At 41.0% G+C, this 24,766-nt stretch overlaps 1 protein-coding gene across 1 annotated transcript in view; it reads right to left on the bottom strand.

Annotated features, from left to right (window-relative positions):
• The window catches only part of LOC104622169 (tyrosine-protein kinase ABL1-like), a gene marked incomplete at both ends in the record, with an annotated part of 58,302 nt that extends 34,150 nt beyond the window's left edge, over positions 1-24,152 (bottom strand). The window contains one exon of the mRNA XM_010288864.1: positions 23,946-24,152. Within this exon, the coding sequence (XP_010287166.1) occupies positions 23,946-24,152 (207 nt within the window). The remainder of the gene's footprint in view (positions 1-23,945) is intronic.
• Positions 24,153-24,766: the final 614 nt, after the last annotated feature.

The raw sequence follows: 24,766 nt of genomic DNA on the forward strand, positions 1-24,766 counted from the left end.
CTACTCTAGATTACAATAACGATGCAAAAGAAACAGCCACCAGCTACTCCCCAAAATAACCAATCACTTCCACCATCCTACTTGTCTCTCAAAAAAACTCCCTTTGCCATAGCAAACTGATCTGGAAGCTTTACAGCTCCTGGAGGAAATCTTGCATCATGCCTAGAGACCTTTAGAAAAGCACTGGCAGCAAAATAAATTATTTACAGCACTATTTCTGACAATACAATCTCCATAAATGATACAAGATTGAAGGGTTTAAAAATGAGTGCTTGTGGCATGGGAACCGAGTGTCTACTAGAAATATTGATTAACTCCATTTCTACAAACTCTGTAAACAGTCTGATGAAAAGGGAAACTGGAAGTATAATTTTTTTTCCTTTGCTGTAAAGTAGGACAGAGCAATCACTTTACCGATTCAAACTAAGCCAAATTAAAGCTGCTTTGGATATTTACAGAGTTGTTTTCTCTTTAAAACAATCCCATCTACATGTTGTTTACCTGATTCTAATTCATGACTGACTTCATTTCCCTGTTTCCCCAGAATAACTCAGTCAGTCAAGGCTCCTGGCTTCCAGCAAGGTTCCTGCTGTTTACTTAGGTTTTCCAGCTGGGTTGAATGATATGCAAAGAGGTCTGAGGACTTGCTGGAGGTCATACAGAGAGGAAAGTCAGTTGGCTCCGCTAGCATAATAGCCCTGCACTTTTACAGCTCCCAAGACTTTGCTCTAAGCACCAGGCTAACCTTCTCATCAAAAGATACTAAATCTGTTCTCCACATTTCAAACATTCCCGGATTCTTAGGAAAATACACTTCCCTCCATAAAGAGTTTGAAGCAACTCTGCTAAAGGGCATGATGAAAATCTGAAGGCACTAAATGCACGTGCTCACAAGTAGAAAATTCAATGGAAACTGCTAACGTGCAGTTTTCCACTTTCAGCAGCAGAATTTTCAAACATATTTCGGCATGCAATTTAAAAGAAAGAAAACTCCAGGGGATGTTTAAATAGAGTCTGCCTAAATATTTTGTTTAAGGGAACTATTTTCATTTTGACTAGAATTTATAGGGCAAAACATCCTAGGCAATCCGCAACAGCCGTCAGTCTTCAATTTGTCCTGTTCTGGACTACCCACACAGCCAAGGACAATCCATTGCACATCTCAATGCCTCAGTTTCTGCAGAGCTACAAGGAAGATGAGTGTTCGCTCAGGTTTTCCCATGCCTACCATCCCACCAAGACAAACTCGCCTGCTAAGCAGGGCTCGGGAGCATATTTTTGGGATCAGCTGCGGGCTTTTTGATTTGCGTGGTTTTGTTTTGTTTTTGCAGAGCAGCGAAAACCTGGCCCATGTACGACTTGGAGAGCAATTTACCTCCCTTGTGCCACTGCAAATTTGCTTGACATAAACAAAACCCCTTGAAACTCCAACATGACAAGAGCAAGGGCTGTAAACTTCTATTTAAACTCATCATGGACACGGGGAGAGATTAACAATGGCATTTCTGAGAAAAGACATTTTTGCTAGTAATTCAACACCCACTTCCATTCATCAGGGTATGAGCATTACCATACATCCTCCAAGAACTGCAGGGCCCTCCAGCAAACCACTTCCCACTTCACCCCAACAGGCCTCCTGCCCTTCTCCATTTATACTTGTCATCCAAAACCCACTCCTTTTCACCTCCAAGCTCCCCAAATTCATGCCCTGATGCTCCTCTTCTCTTCCATCCCAGAATAATTCAGGCAATTGTACTTCTTGAGATCTGATCTACCAGTTCAGCTCTTCTAATGTCCTTTGGCTCCAGTGTGGTTCCTCAGACCTTTTTTTGCTCCTCAGTTGCACCAATATTGCTTCAGCTTCCATTTCTCAGTTTATTCTTTAAGCTGCTTCTTTCAAACCTTCACAGTTTATCCTATCTATTTTCTCCCAGTGTTACTCACTCCATTCTCCTAATGGACATCTCCAATTAAACCTTAATTATGTCTCATATCAACAGCTGTTCTCAGGCTGATGAGCACACTCTAGAAGAAAACCCAAGGCAAAAGGTCTTGCCTCTTAGCCATTTTGCTATAATCCAAAGGTCACACATAAAGACACATAAGCTATTATCTGACATTTACTCCAGCATTATGGCTTGCTTTTTCTGTTTTGTTTAAATTACTTTGGAAGAGGTTACCCTACCCTTAACAAGGATAAGCATCTTCACATGGTGAGGTTACACAGGTCTGAAGCTTGGTAAGCCAACAAAGGTACAGTTAGCTATTTTCTTCCACATAAATAAAACTTAATGTCAGTCATTGCTTCAGCCAGGCAGTTTTCAGGTGTTCTCTACCTCTCCTGCCTACATGAGCTTTACGTTGCTGGGACAGCAATGCTGGCTGTCAGGTTTAGCAGACAGGGTACACACCAGTCACAGGACAAGAGCCTTTTCCACGTGCCAGGTCCTCCTGTCACGGCATTTCTGTTGTGCCATGGTGGGCTCAGACCCCGAGCTGATCTCTAGCGTCCAAGCAAACAGTTCAGTGTGCCTCAGGTCTGGCTCTACCATGAAGCAGTCATGCCGCTGGGGTTACAATCGTTCTCCAGCCTGACCATGAACCAGCCAGGACAGGGGGTGGGGATGGAGAGGCCAAGTTATGCCAGGAATGAGCCTGGGGAATGCAGCAGAGGTCACATTGCCGACACATGCCACTCGTTCCAGCCTGCAGCTTGCTGAAACTCCTGGATGGAAGGCTCTCCCAAAGCCTGGGAAACGCGCAGTAGGCGATGACCTGCACCCACTGTATCTTCATCCTGCTTAGCATATGCCAAATACAATAAGATGCATTAAGTCAAGTCTTTGCTTTACCCAGCGCATGATGTGATTGGCAGAACTTTTTTTCCCCCCTCTAATTCTGCTGATAGTATGTAATTCTGTTCATCTCTTTAGCCTTAGCCAAATATTTATGTCAAGCTGGGAAAAAAATGCCAGGCACAGAGCAGGGGGCGGAGGGAAGGCAATCTAGGGAAGACTTATGAACCAATTTTAGCGCACAAAGCACTTTTACTTCTGCCCAGTCATACTCAGATTAACAATAAGGTTGCTATGTTGGCCATTCCTTTTTTAATTAACCTTCAACAGGTTAAAGAGCTGAAGACCATGCTATTAGATAATCAATAAACCTAGGCACTAATTCCATACCCACTACACAAATGTTTTACCAGGTTAGGATAGAACCTCAACTGCTCGTTACATGCAGCAACTACCTGCTGGTGGGGGGCAGAAAGACCCTAGAGTCCTAATGATGTCACGTACTCGCACACATCAGCCAGCATGCCTGAACTGCATTCCATTTTTCAGTCACATTGCTGCTCCCAGGCAGGGATCTAGCACGTACATCACTTCTACCACTTACCCAGTTCTGGTTGAATGGGAAAATTCATTATTCATTTAATTTTAAGTAACAGCCAAAGGGCCCAATCAGCAGCAGAGTGCCCCAGTGCTGTGCTAACGCAGATGAGGAACAGCTTCTCTCTGATGCAGAGGTTTCAGTGCCGTTGTTCTTGGGTTAAGAATACACCATCATTTTCTTAAGGGATTCGAAAGCAGAAACAATGCCATAAATTATTTTCTAATCGCTTAGCAGTGAACAAAGACAGAAAATGACCTGCTGTGTCCCAACTCCTCCAAAGGCACACGTGAATAAACAGGACTGCTGGAAGTCTAACAAACTGACAACCCGTCCCAGGGAACACAAAGAGGAATGTTTGCCTAAACACTGCCTTTCAGCAAGATTGTAATCAAAGAAAAAAAGTCATGTATGATAAGAAAGATTCCTGGTGGTTCTGGCACAGTGATTATTTTCTACGCAATTGGGAAAGTTTGGAAACATTTGAATATGCTGTTTTGCTGGCATGCTTTCAAAACAATGAAAAAACCCAAATGGCTGTAGTTCAAACAGCAAACAAGGCCCCAAACCGGTTACTAAACCAAAGTGTTATGGATCCACAGGAAAAAGAAACACATTTCTTCACATTTTTTGCACTATGAATAAAGAGATAATGGAAGCCTGTACAGATATCTAGTATTAGCCTGTCCACAGGAAAGGGGTATAACTATTACAAGTTAAAATAATGAACTGGTATTTATCGAGGAGTCAAACAAAAGAGCAGAGAGGAGAGCTCCAGCTGCGTATCTCATCCCTGCGTATCCAGTGACGTGACACTGTCAGATATTACATCCTGAGCATTAGCCCTCCTGTGACCAGCGCTCAATAGGTCCAGGTTCAATGGCTTTGAAACCAACCCATGAGCCATACTAGGCCTGCAGGAAACCACGCCGGCTTGCATTTTCTGCTGTGACTAGATATTAAACAAAGAGGCAGAAAGATCATGAGAATAGGAAAAATGGGAACGGCGAGTATACCAGTCAAAACAAGTGAGTAACAGCAAGAGAGGAAGATAAACTGGCCTTCTCCTTTTGAGAGAAGCACAAAGATCTTGCTTAAAAGCTTCTTACAGCTATGGGAGTATCATTTCAAAATCCTACCAAAAGACAGCGTGTGCTGAGCAAACCATGTGCTCCTCAACTTTGAGTCCAACAAATACTGCTTCTGAAAACCCACCGAGCATGGGGTGCTCCTGTATTGTACAGCAGCTCTCTCTAGAGGCAACGGCCTGCATGGAAAGGACTTAACCTTGTACAACTTATCTGTGCAAGGGAAAGACAGCACAGTTTATGCATACAGGGCTTGGGTTTTATACAAGTTAATACTGTTTATCTGAACCAGGCCAACAGAGGTAGCTGTGGAATATAATGAGATTGTGATGGACAGAAACACATAGCCTGAACTTTTAAGCCACAAAACAGCACTAAGTCAACAATGCATTAAGTTATTTTTTCTAAAACTGGAAAATAAGACATATCTACTGAAATACAGGCTAAATCACTCAGCAGGTACTTCTCAAACACATGGGAATAAAACACATTGCAAGCCATTATTAATGTTTATTATGTAAGTCTGTTACAACACAGTTTATCACCAGCTATCTTCAACAAGCCTAAAACCCATGCCTAAATTAACCTAGAGTTTTCCAGAAGACAAAAAACACGGGCGCATCGCCTGGAGGGGATCTCACTGGGCTAAGCTGTGCCATTACTCCAGCTATTGAAGTCCACAGGCTGGCACACCACTGATTTACACCCACAAAGCTCCTGAAACGCCTCCACGTGCAGGAGTGTAACAGTGAAGGGCACCGTAATGCATAACCCCTTTCATTAGTCACGCTGACATATCAGAAATAACTCAAGATATCTTAATTACAAAGCCCAAAATTCACTTTCACAGCTTGCTGGGAGTAGTGGGAAGGGAATCAATCCTTCAAAGGAAAAGAACAAGCTGGTTAAAGTTGTTAGGGATGGTAAAGGGGCTGCAAATGGTGGTTTTAAGTTCATAAAAAATGATTCATTTTAATGAATCATTCCTAAAATTAAGGGCGTTTTCTACATTGTTATTTTATTTTCAAGATGCTTGTTATCCTGTAACAACTGAAATAAAAGGATCATCCTGAATTTCCCCATTAGCACTCAGAAGTCCTAGAATAGGCCTCCCAAATCCATATAACCTGAGTTATTAAACCAACAGTCACAGCATAATAGCCCTATTGAAGGCAGTTCTGCAGGGGCACTCTGCGTGTTGACCCCAGGCAGACGTGGCTACATTTGCCTGAAATGTAGAGGTCTGGCATAAAAAGGTGTTTTGTCCAGGAGGCAGAGAAGCTTCCCCCCAAACACACACCTTCCCGTGAGAAACCCTAGATCAGTGAGCTATGTAACATCAGTGCTTTAAGGCATTCACAAAGTGAAACAGCGGTAGGAAAGCCTGCTCAAGCCTCCCCAGCGCAAGCAGGGATTCCACCAGCTGGCCAGGAAAGCCCTAATATAAGCTGTAAAACTAATTTCAGCTTCAAATAGTGAGGCTGCTCCTCTATCTATCTCTCTAATTGAGCAGCATAGCAAGCTATCAGGACAGCAGAGGAAATTTGCTCTTTTCCTTTCCCGGAGAAACGTAATGACATGATGGCAAAGTGTTTTTTTTATCAGTTCCCCAGACTGCAAGAGAGTGACTCTGCACCATTCATCAGGAGGAGAATGGACCAGGAGAACAATCAGAAATCCATTAGCAAGCTGCTGCTCGGCTCTGCGGCTGCCTGAACTCCCGATCAAATGTCAGAGCGCTGAATGGCTTATATTACTTGAGGAGGAAAGGACCCAGGAATTGTTTCAAACCAATAAAGATATTACTACAATTTTTAGCTTTTATTAGCATCAGGGCAACCATGTGCAATTTACATTGTGCCTTTAACCAAGTTTCTCAAATCTGGGACGAAAGCTTCCAACATAATGTTAAGATGGAAAAAGATCTGCTCCAGTACCACCAACTCACACCACTAGGAAAGTGGTAGGGAGAAAAGGAAAACTGGCGATGGAGGCAGGGCTGCTCGCTGCTTGTTTTTAGTATCTCAGCCTTTACTGCCTGCACTCAGAAACCAGTGTTTTGAAATACTGTAAACTTGCAAGAAAATAGTAAGAATTACCAACGCTGCTATTTATTAGGAGGGGAGCGACCCCGTAAGAATACATTAGCTCATCATCAGTATTTCATCCTGCCCTTCTGCTAAGCTGCCAGCTCATTTCTGCTGTAAGTAACACTTCGGTGTCCATGTACCACAGCACGAGACAGATCCAAAACCAATCTGCTCGATCAAAATCTTCCCCTCTCCCAGTTACTTCTTACCTTAGATGAAAGGTGATTAGGCTGTTTAAAAAGCAATGCAAATAACCAGGTTCATATACACATTTGTACATTAAAAACAAATGTCTGCATCGTCTCTCTCCAATGTTATTTACAAGGTGTCTGAAAGCTATTATCTGAGCTATTATCTGGCACAGAGACTAGAATAAGATATTCTTAGCATATTAGCACCATATCACATATTGAAATGATTTGTGCAGATTCACTCCATTCATATACTGTTGATGATTAAAATATAATAAAGAATTTACAACAGTAAACTTGCATATGTACTAGGAAGTAGGGAAAAAATAATAATTTAAAAAAATTAGGAATTCTCCAATGCAAATATTTCCAGCTGCAAACTGATTCTCATTATCTTTCATCTGCCAGAAAAACAAATTAAAGTATCAAATGTAGTGATCCAGGTAGAAGTCTTAAACTGCATCTTTGGTTCAGTAAGTGCAATTACTGTGTCATTGTTCTCAACTCGTTGAGCTCCACAAATGAGATCAGAAATTACTACAGGAAAAAAAAAACCACAACCACAGAATCTCAACAAAAATCTGTCATCCACAATACCTAAATTACATTTGAATCATGATATTTCTACCTCTAAAACAGGTCACAGTAAAATGAAATTAAGGTTGTCAGCATCTCCATTATGAAATACTAGCCATAAAAACTACTACTGTAAATTCTTCACATTTTTTATTTACTAGACTTTTGCTATTTTTCAAGTAAAAGTCAATCTGAAGCTTTGAAGTGTGCTAAAACAACATGGCAGTATTAGATCCTCAAGCACTAAAGGCTGCTGAGCAAGGCTGATATACGCTTACTATCACACTGAAGTCTGACGCGTGTACAGTGCTTGTTTTAAGCCGGTGTGCCCAGCTATCACAATTTACACGCAGGAATAAGACCGGTGAAACAGCAGCTGGTGTCATCCTAAAGCTCTGTTTATTTTCCATCAAGAGAAAACGTATATCCAGCTAAGCAAACTATTAAAAGAGCACTTTAATCCACACAGGTCCCAGCGACTTTCCTTTGCCTGCACACGTCAGACCATATACAGGGACATTAAAATACTGTCAGTAGTGGAAGGGACTAGAGCTAGTGGCAAAACTGCAGCCACTCCACAGGCTGTAACATGCAGCTCCATGTCTATCATTATGACTTGAGATCTCTCTTAAGCAAATTGCTTAAATTATTTAATTGCTAAATTATCTTTATTTCAGAAAAGCCACTTTAGGGGTATTTCAACTCTGATCTGTCATATGCCAACTGTCAGCTGACAGTGAATCTTCTTTCAAAGGGGACTTGAGAACTGATGGAGAAGAGGCTAATACACTTACTGGTAACAGGTCTCAGGTTTTCACGTAACCCAGCCTGGCAGGAATCAGCCGTCACTAGCATCTGAAGAGTGCTGTGTGGCCGATACCAGATGAGATGAGCTATTAGTTATGGCCCGGTTCCTACATGACAGATGTCCTTGCTGCAACCCGCAGCACGCACAGCCATCGGCCTTGCTGACAGCATCAGCAGCCGGGGAAGCAAGCAGGACATACTAAAATGCCCTTTCTCTCCCTAAAAAAGCCCACAGCCCTTCCGCCAGGCACCACAGCCAAGCACTCACTGTCACTGCCTGCAGATCTGAACTGAGGACTCTTCTGCCAGGATCTCAAACCGGCACCTTTTCAAGGGCTACATTCATGTAAGTCAGTTGGTTTTTTAAGAACAAATTAGTTGAGCATATTCTATGAAGTTATTTCATTTGTTTTTGCTCCTGTTCATTTATTCCAATCTGCTGCACCTTCCCTTGGAGAGGTTATTAAATGCTCTGTTAATGGCCGCCAGCACTCATTTAATTCTTCTTAATGAATGTATGAGTGAGTAGCGGAAGCTATTATGTAGAGCTTAATAAAGGGCGGGAAGGAGTTTCCTAAAATTTATTGCCGCAGGCTGCTGCTTGAAGATAAAATAAATGGTAATTGCTTGGAACAGGAAAGAGGAGGATGATAAAATGTCCCTAGACATGAGGTAAAAAAAAACACCAAAAAAACCCAACCAAAAACCAAAAAACCCAAGTGCTATGAACTAAAATCTCAAAGCCCAAAGGATCGCAAAAGCAAGATGGCCTCCTCCTGGCTTTTAGCTTTTTGTAATCCTTGAGACATTTCTTTTCAACACGGATGCTGATGATGAACTCAATTTCAGCTGGAATGATTATTTTACAACACTAGAAAGACAACCATTCATATAAAAAAAAGGCATCATTAATTCAGACAGCATCTTATGAAAATATTATTTGCAGGAAAGGGACAATGTGGGGAAAAATGGAAGGACTACTTTTCTGGACTATTGAGCCCAGCAATACAATCTTTCCTAAAGTACAGGGTTTACAGTTTGGAGACAACACATAACATTTTGCTACAATTATGTTTCTTCTTTCCCATCACTGTTTTGGTCAGGGCTGATGGAAGAAGGGAGATTGCCAAGAGGTGGACCTGTGCATTGTTTCTTCAATTTCTGCTACTGTTTGTTAAAATAAATAAAATCAGCAGGCTGAACCAGAAAGAAAGAGTCTGAACTGGAAGTCATCAGTGTCTGTCCTGCACCAAAAAAGTGCTGCAATCACTCCGCGAGCCTCCCGGCAAGCTCCGGGTCAGACCTCAACAACTGGCGAGAACAAAGTGGAAATCAAAGACCCATCCTATGTAATCGCAATCTAAGAGAAAAATACAGGTTTTCAAAACTAAGCTTTTTATTATAACGCACAACAGTCTTCTGTCCATATAATCCTTCAGGCTTCACTCAGACAGTATGATCCAGTCATACAGATGAGTTCGGGTAAAAACTTTGACCGGTGTCATCAAGAAAGCTGAAAAGCAAATTTCCCAAGAACGGGTCTGATTTTTTGTTTCCACTAAGAAGTTGGAGGTAATAGTTTGCACGTTAGAGTCTGCCAAAGTATTCACTAAAATCCAACTACTCATGAGTTACATGAACTTGTACGTTTAATTACAGAAGCAGCAATCTGGGATTGCAACACTTGTGATTAGAGCAATAGCTCAAGAGTTCCAGGCTGTGGCGGGAGCGGAGAGCAGTGATGTCCACGCATCAACTTATCCGAGTGCCACCGGCATCTCAGCTGCTGCTGCCCCAAAAAGGACACCGTCAGACTCTAAGCACCATCTTCCCAAAATGCAGTTGGAAGGAACAGCTATGCAGAACTATAGAAGGAAGATGTCAAAATAGCAACTTGAGTGGGCAAGGCATCTATTTCCCTTTACATAAAGGGGCAGAAAGAAAGAAATACTATTTTCAATAGCAAGCTAATATATCCAAGAGCTTAAAAGTTGACCCAAGAAGAAAAACAAGATTAGGTTTGCTCCTTTTTGCTGCTTAGGGCAGACAAAGCCCCTCTCAGAAAACCACCACTTTTCATGCCAGCTTTGACCATCTTAAAACCAGGAAAAAAAAAAAAAAAAAGAGGATAACAGCCAATTTTTCTTTTTTAAATCCTTGGCAGGTCACCTGCAAGTGCAGGCCAACAGCTTTTCTAGCAGGCAGTAAGAAATTATGATTTTCTTTTCTAACCAAGGATTTCAGTTCCTTCAGCTCAACAGCAGGATTTTCATAGTCTGAAGGAATACAAAGCAATCAGCCGACCTGCAAGAGCATCCAATTTGAAGATAGACAGTTGCTTCTCCAAGAGAAAAAGCAACAATTTGGTAGAGATAAAAAAAGACCAAAAAAAAAATCAGCTTTAGCACACTGGAAGAAAAAAGGTGAGCCGCTACAAAATGAGTGTGGCATGTCACAGGATATACTACTCAGATTTGCAAAGGACAGGTGGCTATCGGATAGGCACCTACCAGCAAGCATTACACAAGAAGAGTTTAATCTTCCCTCACCCCAAAGAAAAATCAAATCAAAATGAATGTGCATAGCGTTCTGTGTCTCAGCACTATTACCTTTACAAAAGGCAGCGCTTCTAACTTAAAGGAGCAAACACAAATTATCCCAGCCCTGAGTACCTTCTGGCACTTCCACCCTTTTCTTAACCCTCTAACTCCTATGAAGAAGTCTTATTACCTATTTATAAGGCCTTACAGGGCAAGAAGTTGCAGCTTTATGATGACAAATAACATGAAGACAAACGATCTGTGTTTTGACTTACGAACAAACCAAGCAGGTACTCGTTAACTCCCCATAGATGGGCACTGCTGTTCCCTGCTACAAGGAAGAATGCAGCATTTCATTTGCCTCGGCACTGGCGCATCCTTGGAATCACTATCTACACAAACCTCAGTTACCCAGCCTGAAAGTACACATTTTGCATATCCAAGGACAATCCACTCACTGAGGGGAAATGAAAGAATAATTGAGATTTTTTTCAATCAAACATAACACTAGCTAACATCAGGCATAAAGAAAAAGCTGGGGTTTTTTTTCAGTTTTATTTGGTTTGGTTTTGGTAGCAAGAGTTTTCATTGCTACTGTGTGCAAGAGCCAGATTTGGGAGGAAAAGCGTAGGTGGGATAAGGGAAAGGAGGAACGAAGGTCCTTGTCGCGGTTTATCTGTGGTACACTACGTTTCAAAATAACTGGAGCTCTGTCATCCAGGCTGGCTCATAACCGCCCCCGCAGCAGGAAGCGGCAGAAGAACCCCGAAGAAGCCGTGCACATTTCCGTCGCCCTCCTCCCTTTGTCCGCCTTATCTGCTTTTACTCGCACGTCTCATAAAACACCCCCAGGCCAGTCCCTGGTGAGGCCAGCTCCTCAAGCCAAACCTTTCATAAAACCCTCCAGGTATGATCCCAGGCTAAAAGAAATTCTCTCTCCACAAGCAGCAAACCCAGGATGCTCAGACTGATGTGTTAGTCTCCGAAATCAAGAGTCAGGACGGGTGATTTGTACTCAGGAGGAGTCGGAGGTGCTGCATGGCGTGGGAGATGAATACAGGCAGCTGCCAGCACCAACGATCCCAGCTCTGGTGGGGCTTCGTTTGGGCAGGACCTGCAATCCCACAACTTCACTAGGCAGCTGGCCCCACAGCAATAGCGTCAGGGTGTAGGTGCACTGACAGAACTTCTTAGGAAAAGCTCGCCCACGGACCTCTTCCCCCCCCTCCCTTTTTTTTGATAGCACTTTGCCTAAAGTATTACACTCAGGTTTTGGGAGTTTTTTTAAACACTTTTTTGATGGAGAGAGAGGAGCAAGGGAAAGTGTGTAACCTACTTTCTTCCAATTTGTTGTAGTCTAAAGAAATCCATTTGTTCAGCATCATTGTGATAATAATTTTTAATTGTACTGCATAGTGTATCCATTTTAAATAAATTAGAGTTTCTTTACAGGTCAGAAATGCACCCTACAATTACTTTTTCAATGCATCTCCCCTTAAGTGAGACCTTACTCTCCAAAGGAGGCTGCAAAGCTCTCATGGACTCATCCCTTATGCACGCTGCGCAAATGTGTACCTCCATGGCAGCTGGCTACGGATATGACCACAGTACACACCGAAGCAGGGATAACGAGAACTCAAATCCAAGTGTGATTGTGTAAGACTGTAGTAAAGAGGTCTCTGAGGTGGAAGAGAGCACCTTTACTTGAATGGGGTTAGTTTTACTTCTAAAAATTTTAGAAGTAGTACATTTTTAAAATTCAGCTGCTAGCAATTCCAATTTGAGAATCATAAAAAGTACTATATTAATAATTGAAACATAAAATGCCTGTCTGATTTGCTCCAGTCCTCAGTCCCCCTCCCCAAAGGTCTTGATTTGCCTTAGGGGAGCATTTCACAAGCAGTACATCAACTTTCTGAAATACAACTTTAGCAGATGAAAGCCTCATAACCACAGAAGAGCTGCTGTCCTTCTAATTCCAGAATTTAAGAACGGTGACATCCACGGAGCTATTTAAACTAATTTAAAGGTAGAACGGCCAAAATATTTCATCCCAACCAAGCACTTCGGATATCACACAGTATAGTTACTTCAGATGCGGCTCACCAACCGCCACACATCCACCCTTTATCAACCGGCAGACAGCATTCCGCCATCGCTGCCGTGACTCACCGAGACCGGGGTGATGAGACACCCTCAACACCGGGTGATTCAAGACTCTCTGGTGGCCATGAAGCGTGTCTCATACCAGGGGCTCCAGATCACCAAGTTCTGAAGCCCAGCTGAAGCCCACCGCTTCCTAATTTGGAAACGTTGACGATGTCGGGGATATCTGAGCTGGAAAGCATCTGCTCTGTTGGTGTCCGCAGCTTTCACCTTGGTGTTTTTAATGCCCCTGTCGTTATGCAGGACTAAATGATGTGAACAAGGACAATATGCTGTAACATTCGCTCTTCTGGGGAAAAGAAACTTAAGTTATAAAATTAGAACAAAAACACCTCACTGGATTTGTGATACTTACTCCAATGAGTGCAATGCAAATATTTCATCTTAACATTTCATGGTTCTTTGAATCCTTACCTGATAGTAAATGCAGCACTGATCACTATTTTCATTTAAAGTTCTTCAAATCCTGTGTATTTACCCACGATTACAAAGCCATGCTACTGCTCAGTGAAGTTCGCAATTACTCTCAGGAGAAGTCTGCTTATCAATATTGCGGCAGGTCTTCAATGAAATGTCTTGCAGTACCTTTGCCTTGCAGAGGCAAAACTGCAGTAACCGAGACGATTATATTAGCATATAAAGGTAGTATTTGCTCCCAAAAATCCAACCTTTATTATTCTAATTCATCCTTTTGCTTGGCTCAAAATATTACCTACTCATTTAAGAGGTGTTAATAGCTCTGTGCATTTTGCTAACCAGTAACAGTCTTTAGGATTTGGCCCTCTCCCCATCGCTGCAGCAGTTCCAGAATGAACTCCTAAAATATGTCTGCAAGTTGTACTTAGCAAGCAATACAAAAACCACGACACATCTGGTGGTGTACTTGTCATCATACAAAGCCTTGCTGTATACCCACTCTCTAGCAAGAGCAAGGTAAAAAGCACCAGTAATTCTTGCAGTGAGGTCTAATTAGACTGAAGTTTCCCCAACAGATTTTTTTCGTAATGACATGGAACGTGAAGGGTTGAGCAACACTTACACTGTCTTATGTGATCACCTCATACCAATAATTACTACTTAATACCTGACACATGATAGTACCTTGACATCCAAACCTCTGCGTGGGAGGCACTATTTAGACATAACAGACAATCCACAGAACCCAAAGAAATTGCAGCTTCTATATCAACATCAACACTATCAAATGATGGGAATAGCTTTGTTTTCCCTCCAGTTAATTTCCAGTAAAGGACAACTATTTTGTATTAAATAGCTGCACGTTTGGAAAAAATGTATGCAGCAAACACATTTAGTGTAATCCATCAATAGTCTTAGAAGAAGTAAAGGTCTGATTGCAGAGAATTTTAAATGTACCTTTTTATCCATCAAGTTAAGTATACTTAAGAAGAAATAACAGCTTGGCATTAATTCAAAACTTTTCATTTGAGCTTTCCTAAGTTATTTGCAAACATTAGGTGTAGCCAGACAACAATAGCTCTAATAGCTGTTCCAGTAATTCTGGCTAAACTAGAATGTACGTTTTAAACGAACATTATGTGTTGTCAGATTTACAGAGAATATGATGAGAACTTAGAGATAATAAAAATAATAAAAACCTATTCAAGCATACATATTTATAGCTTAAACTATTTTGCTAGATGCACTAAATCTTCTTAATTATTATAAAATTCTCACACCCAAAAGAGATTTGAGTAAAATAGAGTATTACTAGATCACAGCTTCGCTTTCGTTAGCATTGTTATGACTTCATAAAAGTTTAACTTCACAATTAGCTTTGTGATAGCAATTCTGACATTCAGACACCAACTGTGTAAATAACTGTAACTGGCTGAATACTGTTTTCAGTTATTCCCTGAGCATCCTCACCAGGAAAAACTAACTTATTTAGAAATGCCAGACACAATGCTACAAGAGGATTTACAGAATTGATTTCGATACAGAGAGGACCATCCAATTTAATATAAAAAAAGATTTTAAAATGTATATAATCTTAAAAAGTCAGTGTGGCATAACAAAAGAGGTAGGGGAACAAGATCAAATGCAGAAGACAGCAATAAGTGAAAAGGAATACAGCACTGAAAACTATGTTTTAAAAAAAATGAAGAATGGGCTGAAATGGAGCTTGAGGAGGTGAGGGAGCAAGATTTTCCTATTAACAGCAAAAGCAAACATCACCTACCAACCTCTTTTTCATCATCAAGCAAGCTCAGAAAGATTATAGGCTCTAAAAGTAACTAAAGAGACTTGACAGCCACTATTCCTGAAATTCACGGTTGTCACTTCTGACTCTGGTTCTTGCCATTAGCTTTTGCTCATTTCCAAGACACTTCTTACCACAGGGGGTTTATTTTAACCAGAGCAAGTTATTAAAAAGATTCAAAGAAGACACCTGGTGGTCAGTGCATCAAATGACAGTTTCATTTTCTAAAAGCTTATTATAAAGGTATCACAAAAGTCCAAGCAAAACCAGTTGAGTTTACTGCGTAACAGCCCCATTGATAACCCACTGTAGTCATGCCAGAAACCGAGAAAACTGAGAGCTCAGCAACAGCCCTTCACCAGTTACATTAAATGAGACAACACATAAAAACCAGCCTTTGAAACTGGGCAACTTGAACACAGATGAAATAGCAAACATTTCCTGAAAGCCCAAACAATTCCCTATTTAGAGTTTCCATGTCCTTATGCCACTACCGTTCACTCATTCAGCCTCTGGAAAAACAACATTGTTTATTCTGGGAACACACATGAAAACAACAAAAAACAGGCCATGAAAAAGCCATCAGTTACACCAGGTGTGGACTGGCAGAGGATCAGCTCAGTGGGGTCACTGCAAAAACCTCATAGAGTTGATGTGTGTGTGCTGGTAGATTCTGGATGCATAGAGCAAGTGAAATTTCCTCCTATACAGCATCAGTGTGACGGGAAACCCGGGGAACATGCCCAGGTCACTCTGTACTTCCAACAACGATCGACATCAGACAGGGAACAAAGAGCAGGTCAGCAAAGGGGGGAATCCTCTATTTCAGCAAGCTTTGCCATCCCAAAACCCAGGCATTTAACAGGCATCAGGATACATAATTTTATATTGTCTTCACCACACATTATTCCCAGCTTCAGAGTCCACCATTCCCTCTTTGATGCAAATGTGCAGTGCAAACTACAGCAGAATAAGGTTCAGCATATTACTATTTTATAAGCTTTAAGGAGAGACTGGACCAAACAGGATTTACTACTGATCAGATGGCACTTCAAAGGATGAGTCTACAGAGGCAGACTGGACACAACTCAGGCCCTGGAAAGGCATACGAGGAATACTGAGTTGATATGGTAGGAATAAGGTAGGAACTGAAGTCAGTCTAAAAGATATATGTACCAAAATGCCTTAGAAAAGCGGCACTAATGGCTAAGAAGCTTCTCAAGGCAGGCAACGCCAAGCAATATTTATTCTTTAATACACACAATGAAACCAAAGTCTTAATGATTAATAATCTGTTGTGAAATTCTATTCATTAGGTAAAAACAGAGCACAGGGATGACACAACATACATCAGGCAGTCTCCTCACTCATGAAAGAATGATGATCTCGCTTGCATCCGTGTAAATTAGCAGCAATCACTCTGTGGAAAAGTAAGCTCATGCTTTTCACAACCTAAGTGGTAACAGCAAGGAAGAAATGCTGGGAAAGAACAAAAAAACCCCACATGTAACTTCAGGCCTAACTTCAGAAAGTACTTTACAAAAAAACTAAAGCAAGCTGGTACTCAAGACACGCTTGCCCTGTCATTACAAGTAGACATGTGGAAAGGCCCTCCTCCAAGAGCATAAAACACAATTTCAGCAGATTTGATTCAAATTTTGCCACCAGGGCAGTGTATCTTCCAGCCATTCCACAAAAAGTTATGCTTAATATCTAAGTGCAGAACTGGGATTAAATCTGCAAGTTTAAAGAAAGGACAAAGTTAAGAACTAAGGAAAGACATTGCCTTAGGAGGCTTTACTTACTAAAATTGCTTGGATGTTTATTACCCTTTTTGTCCAAGATTCCTCTTTAAACTGATAAAATGGATACTCTGGTAAGCAGATTAATAAACTCTACAGGTTGTTTAGATTGATCTTCAATCAGCATGGAGCAAGATAAGAGCTGACTGATAAGACAGTCAACAAAAGCAAAGTAACAAGAGTCCCTCTCACTTCTGCTGAAACTGCTCTGCACGTTCCTACAGTAATGGACTTCTGCCATTCACAACAGACCTTTTTATAAGGAGACTTACTACTTCTCCCAAGAACGGCGCAGTACGTCTGAAATGACAAAAGATTGCTGGGTGAAGATACTATTGCTCTTTGTACATCTATCAAGAGACACTGCAGATAGAAGGCAGCCCCCTGCGCCGGGGAGGGGGTGAAGCAAGCAAAGTCCATCTGCAGCAGTAACTCCAGAAGGACAGTAGTATTTTGAACGCTTCCTTCAGTCTGCATGAATGAGAATCAAAGCATTTTATATAGCTGAAAGAAATTACACCTATAACACACCGAACATCCACTCCCACACAGTACCACACCAGTACACACTTCTTTAAACCTTACGGTGTGAATTGAGCATACCAGTGGAGCTGCAGTAATGTTCTGGGAAATCTGGGGACACTAAAATCTCCAAATGGACACTGAGGCTTAAGGCAGTACGCTATGAACCTTTACTGAACATATCACTGCTATCAGCTGGGTATCAAGAGCTGCATTCAGACTTCCTGGTAGCAGTCAACAGCATTCCTTACCCGACACTTTGCCAAGACACTGGTTATAGTCGCATCCACATGAGCAAACACAGCACAACTGCTCAGGACTGACAATACTCACCCATTTATTTCTTGTCTACTTTATCAGAATTCTTGTAAGCACAGCTGGAAACAGAGCCCTATTGTTTCAAGACACAACAGAATAGCATCACCACCCTAAAATGACAATCAACAGGACCACTACAAGCCTTCCCAAGGCCATTTTCACCTTTTTGCATTCTCGTGATTTGCCACATGCCACAGAGGCCATCACAGAGAGCATCAGGGATAAAATTCAGGATTCCCAACTCTCAGCAATGAGCCTCTGTCAACTCCTCATTTTCAAGCTTAATATTTAAAGTCTTCAATTTAAAATACTGTGAGTTTGTTGGTAATGAAGTGTGCTGAATGAGATGACCGCTTACAAGCAATGATTTCTATTCTAATATCCTGTGGCTTTCTCTTGCCTGATCTTCTCACATAGCCTTTCCATTAAAATTTGTAAATAAGAATGCAGAACCAGCACAATCTATTGATGAAAGTCTGGCATAAAAGCAACTACTACCTATTCATCATGAAGAAGATGAACTGCTTAAACATGGCAAGTTATCAAAGATTAGTCAGTGCACAAAACAGAACTGCTTTTGCCCAGAAAAAAGATCAGCCTTTCCCCATCATCGTCTTCCACCTCAGCATGTGGAAAAGCAGTTTAGCAAGCATTAGGTCTCTTTCCTAACGTATTCCAACCCTAGATCAAGTTTTGTGGAGGAGCTTCTTAGGGAAACCTACTGGTATTTGATAACTGGAGCAGGGAAAAGGGGGAAAAAAAAAAAAAGCAAGAGCTTTTCATGATGGAAAGGGATATAGTTCAGAGGCAGTAAACAAATCTGCGTTTGGTGTGCAGCAGATGTCAGCATCATCAGCCTAATATTGAAGCACATCAAAATTGAATACATAAGCAATGATGTCGAAAGCTGGGGATAAGTCTCCCCTAACAGAGGCAGAAATTGAAGTTTGGGAGCTGCCACATCTCCCACGTAACAATGAAGAAAGTTTTGTTAGTTTAGAACACAGACCTGAGATACTGAAGGCAGGCTCTAAATAATAGACTCCTATGAGACCAATGCTAACGATACAATTTCAGGTGAATGGTCTAAAGCAGAATCAGGAGTAGGAAAGCATTTTCTTTCAAGTCTCAGGTTTTGCAGTTGGTGAAGCAGAGACAAGAGTATAAAAATGCCCTACAGAACAACAGAAAGAGACAAATGCAGGGTTTGTAACTACATGGTTTTAAAGAAACAGCATTCTAGTGTGGAAGAAATCTCATTTAAATCATTTATATTGTGTATAAAGAAGATATATTTAGCTCACATGTATGATAAGGGATAATGAGTACTAAATCATATATTATTGCTTGATCACAACCTGCTCTTGACCACCCAGCTGATAAAAGTATATTCTAAAGCCATATAGTTATTAGTCACATTTTACTCACAACATAAAAATAAATAAAAATTCTTGGAATTATGCATTTTCCTACGTGGTATGAAAACAATTGACATTTCATAAAAATAAAAAACACCAATATAATTGTAACAGTATATATTGTAGTATATACTCGTATATGCTGCTCAAACACCAAGTCCTAATGAAGGAACAAATTATAAAGTAATTTATTCATTTTCACAATCCAAACAGTTGAAACATGAAATGTAACAGCATAAAATAAGACAGATTATTAAACCTAAAGACTCTTAAAAATTAATCTTTAATCAATAATATATGAAAAGATACTGTTGTTTGGGGTTTTTTCCTAATAGTGAATTTCATAGGGCATGTCTCCAACTGGCAGCTGTGGCAAGCTTATGCTATGGATCTGTTTTGTACAACTACTTCCTAATTAAAGCACTAAAACTTTCAACAGCCTTGTAAGAAAAAAAAAGCTCAGATCCAATATGAGAGACACTGTAGTAAACTGACTTGAGCTATATTCCGCACTAAATGTCTAAGTAAAATGCATCCAGTTCCTGGAGTTCGTCTCTCCTTACAGTAAGGTAAACAGTTTCCCTATGACTATCTGCTGGAAGAGAAACTACCAGAAAGACCACATTTTATCACTACAAGGGACTAAGAAAAGAATATTCTTGTGTTAGTGCTTTATCAACTATATTCTAAAGATACTTAAAATAAAGCTGAACAACTATCAGTCCCTGGTAGTGTAAAGGTGTAACACAGATTCAAAAAGAAAGTAGCGTTAACTGTATTTTATTACTTTGCAGAATGTCTCAAACACAAAACAATGCAAAAGTTATAAGACCAGGCTGATGTCTTTCAGTAATCCATTATATGTAATGAGAAGCAGCATATAAGAAAGTCTCATACTCAAAACCTCTTCAGGTAGTTTATTCTTTCTCCCGAATTAATTATTTCTTTGACTACCCCAGCAAAACTGGCACCAATGACAGCAAATATGTACATCAAACTGTAGCATCATTTGAAAGCCCTATCTTTCGGGATATTATTTACCATAATTTTGCATTGTTAAATCCAAAAATCATACTCAGGTTCCCACAACATGCCCATGGAAAGATGGTCCGCATCCCCAGTCACTGTCAGAATTTACACAGCAAAGTAGTACATACAAAACTCAACCCTTTGGGCTCACATGAGTGGAAACACTGCTCAGGATTTCACCTCTCAGAACACTGTTCTGCTGCTGACCAAGCAGCATCACGACAGTCAGTTGCGCAGTAAATGGAATTCAAAGCTGTGAACCAAATCCACCACCTCGCCAAAGAGGTATCTCTTCACCTCAGCATCACAGGTCTAATGATTAGAATTCATTTTTTATACCTTCAGGTGTACTGCTTTTGCTTGGAGGTACTGTTCTACCAAGATGCTTCAGGGAATCTGCTCATCATTCAGCACAGCAACACCCACCCAAGACAGCTAGAGAAGGTGTGGCGTTTGCCGATCACTCCAGTTTACTGCCAACTCCAGGATCAGAGTTGAGCCCTGCGGGAACACGCCTTTCTTTTCAGAAGTTTTTGAGTTTTGCTGAGATTAATGTTCTGGAAAGGCACAAGATACACTAGCATGCCAACTTCGAAATGCATTGACAAAGTCTTTCCCATTAACTGTCTACTGACCACGGCTTTTCTCTCACTTGGATATTCCCCAAAAGCAGTGACTATAGACTCATTTCCCAGCTGAGAAAAGCACAGAAGAGGCAAACATTGCCTCTATCCTTTCTCTCAATTTCAAGCTTGCAAACAATCTAAGAGATGGAGTCATCTGCATCAAGATGAAATCCATAAAATCTCGTAAAGGGCTACTCTGCTGCCCGGGGTAACTACACCAGAGTAAACTCCAGCTTGCAAACCCCCTCAGTGCAGAAAGCAGCAAGACAAAGAATGAAGTCCAAAACTTGCCCATAGATTATTTTTTCCCCACTTAATGCACTGCTCAATTGTCAACTCACGACAAAATTTAGAGCCTTTCTGCATTATTCTCACAGAACACTTGACCACCAGCAGAGCCGATTCCTGGCCAGTTGCCTCCTTGCTTTTCAGAAGCCTCTCGATGCCTTGCTTTGAGGGCTACGGAGAGCACGACAGCTGAGAAATGGAATTACTTCCTTGAAAGTTATTTTGCCTTACACTGTTAGTATCTAATAATATTACTAACATTTTCAGCAAAGGTTCGATAACACTGAAGCAATTAAGATCTTCAGTGCTCTGAAAATCGTTGCTAAATGTCTGCTGAATCAGCCTTAGTAGAACTTAGCAGGCAGTGGTCCCACTGAAACAGGGATACGAAACAGCTTTACCAAAATGCAACCGTAGCACGAGAGCCATGCTATTACCAACTCCACTTTTTTTTTGTTTTATCATGGGTTTTAATACACAAGAACTTCAAACAAGTATCTTTAAGAGTTTCACTGTCTCAAGGAGTTCGCTCGAAGCAGCTCACCCTGGAATTTCTCCTCAAACATATCTTAGTTACGAAAAGCAAGAAACTTTATTTTCCTGGGACAAGCGAGTTCCCACAGTGTGGCAGAGAATCCAGATACAGTGTTTGGCATTTAGAAGAAACTGTTTAATCAAAGTACTGAAAGACAAACATGCAGAAATAAAAGCCCTGAAAAAACACTGATCTATTTTTATGAACTACAGCCTATGGAACCATTTCTGAATAGGACTGAAAACATTAAATACTATTCTGTCCATTAATTCTAAAGTATGTCAGACTACATATATTTCAAAGACAAGTTATCAAATAAAACAAAAACCTGAGGGAGATGAAGAACTTTCTAAAATGAACTTTGTTTCCTCTCTTTTTTCCCAGATATTTTAAAATAGCATTTTTCAGGATAGGGGCAGCTCAAACTCAAAACAGAGCTGAACGACAAACAATGGTGGTACAGCAGTTTAGTGTCTGTACTTCGAAGAACCATTTAATAGAGTCAAAGGAAGAAACTTTTCCTCATGTGGATAAGCGAGGCTGATCTTTTGCAGTTCTCTTAACAGATGTACTGGCCTTGATGTCCCCTTTCAAGTTTATTCTTTTCTAAATCAAGACACTGAGGTCTTTCGCGGACATATGGTGTATGGACATTATAGATGCTATTTCTCCTTGCAAATGTGCTGGGATCTTCTGACCTCAGGTCATACTGGCAAGAAGTTACCATCTGCCTATTGCTGTTAGATGATCAAAAAGGAGCACTTCTGGCTCTTCTGCTACATCAAAACACCGAAGGTAGTTAGAATATTGTACAGCAAGAGTGCCAACTGCACGCAGTATCTCATATGACCTTGAAACTCTGTCCAAAGTAGTAAAAGCAAAAAAAAAAACACTGGGGGTGGAGGAGCGGGTATACCACAGGACTGAAAGCACAGCTTGGAAAAATCCAGGAGTCGGTTTATCATCAGATGGCCAAGTTAGCCCTTATGTTCTCTAACCTTCCCTTAACTACCTTCAATTTCTAAATAACCTCAGTGCATAAACATTGTGGGGAAAGTCAGAAGAAATAACATTGATGTAACTCAAAGCAATATTTCAACACACTAGTACATACACAGCACCGCTGTCTGTGTCTTTGCTGAACACTGCACAGAATTTCCCAGTCCCTTCCAGAAACAAAGGATGAAAGAAAGTTTGAAAGCAAAGGCCAGCTAAACCAAAACTGAATCAAAACTTCGCTACTAACTATTACATCGTGTTCTCAGACACAGCAATTATTTCAATTTTTAATTATATGAAGATTATAGATGCAGTTTTGTTCACAGAAACTTGCTCAAGAGGACGAAACTGTTGAAGAAGCTATGTCAAAATCCCATTTTCTACTGGAAGACAGCAGCCAATAGTGTGACTTCTAAAAGGATATTGGACTTGAAAAAGCATTATGCAAACACAGAGATTACTCCAGAAAGTTTCAGTGCAACAATGCATTTCTGCATCTCAGTTTTGTAGAGATGCTTTCAGTTTATAATTTCTTTAGTAACTTTTTTATAGAAGGGAAAAAAAAAAAATCCACACACAACCAACAACACTCAAAATAGTTACTAAATCTACCTCTGACTCCTACTGAGCTTTTCATTTGGTTTCTTTCCTGAGATTCTCAGGCCCCTCTTAATTTGTGGACCACCAGCAAGTGACAGGGTTGCTGTACTGCTAACTTGGGCACTTTTAGCCTCCAGCACTTAAATACATTAAAGCATGAGATACTGCTTAACCAGCTATAAGAAGCCACTGAACAGAAGTGCTGTAAACACACTACACAAATTAAAAAGAAACTGTTTTATTCCAACCAGTTGTCACAACAGCAGCATCCACAAACTTTCCAAAATAAGTCTTTCCCCCTCCCCCCCGCCAAGTAGCAGAGTCCCCTTCATAAACTAAAGGACACTTGTCACTGACCATAGCATCGCCATCAGGTGTGCTTAGTCTATACCTACAAAACAGACAACTCAAGAAGGATGAAACACTTTCCCAGACTCTAAACTGAACATATCTAACGCAGAAATAAGACAGTTGTATCATGTTAAGAAGTTACTGCCTTATATTTTGCATTTAGCTGTACAATAATCTCTGCCCAGGTTTCAAGCAATCTGACCCAAGTATTTTCTTAGTAAACAATCACAGAGGATTTGCCTTAAGAAACAGGGGAGAGAAAACAAAAGATTTCCATGAAGTACAGTACCTCTGTATCTGCACCATGCCCTTGAATAAATCCATATTGTACCTAGCTCAGCAAATCAAAATTAAACCAAAAGAAATACCAATAGAAACCTCTTACCATGTTCGACAAAAACATTACAGTGCGGGCCCCCATGCCTCGATGACTCCTTCTTCCCTGCTCCTTTGATAAAGTGCAGGGCAGGCAGACTTGGCCTCCTTTGGTCCCCAAGAACTTTTCCAGGCTGCTGCCCCATAAAGTAACTATGGGCAGCCTTTCCCAGGACGAGAAGTTTTTGAAGAAGTCTGTGATCCCTGATCTTCAAGGCTGGAAAGGAGTTTTGAAGGAGAATGTATTTTAGGTGGGTGCGTTGGTTGCACTTGCTGTGCAATAAAGTCACTTGAGGCGAAGAATTAAGACAAGCGCAGATTCCTCCAACACTTCTGAAGACAGCAACTAGGCTCCTTAGGTGACTTTATGCAAAACAAAACCAAGTAAAAGTTCCAACTGCTTAGTAATGACCAAGCATTACCAAAGTTTCAGGTTGCCATATGTAGTGTGTCTTCCACCAGCTAAAGGAGAATTAGTTTGTCTCGCAATCAAGAAACCACAGGTAGGCTCACCCAGGGCAGGAAACAGCCATTCCCACTGCAACAAGTGTCAAGGTTTCTTTTTTTTTCCTCCTTTTCTTTTGCATAGCATTGAGTTAGCGAAGGCCAAAAAGCCACGTATTTGGCTTCAAGTATTGTTGAAGTCTAGCAGGTTCAAGTATGCTGACACCATGTCAGCTCGCAAGGCGAAGCAGAGGCAGCTCTGGGCCTGGCAGGCTCCACACGCTCCGTGGGCCGAGGGAATGGGCTGGGGGGCTCCTGCAGTCCAGCCTCACGCCGCCTTGCCTTCTCCCATCACAAGGATAGATTCCATGGCCCCTCCTCTCCACC

Source organism: Phaethon lepturus, unplaced genomic scaffold, assembly GCF_000687285.1.
Source record: "Phaethon lepturus isolate BGI_N335 unplaced genomic scaffold, ASM68728v1 scaffold52706, whole genome shotgun sequence".
Classification (NCBI taxonomy): Eukaryota; Metazoa; Chordata; class Aves; order Phaethontiformes; family Phaethontidae; genus Phaethon; species Phaethon lepturus.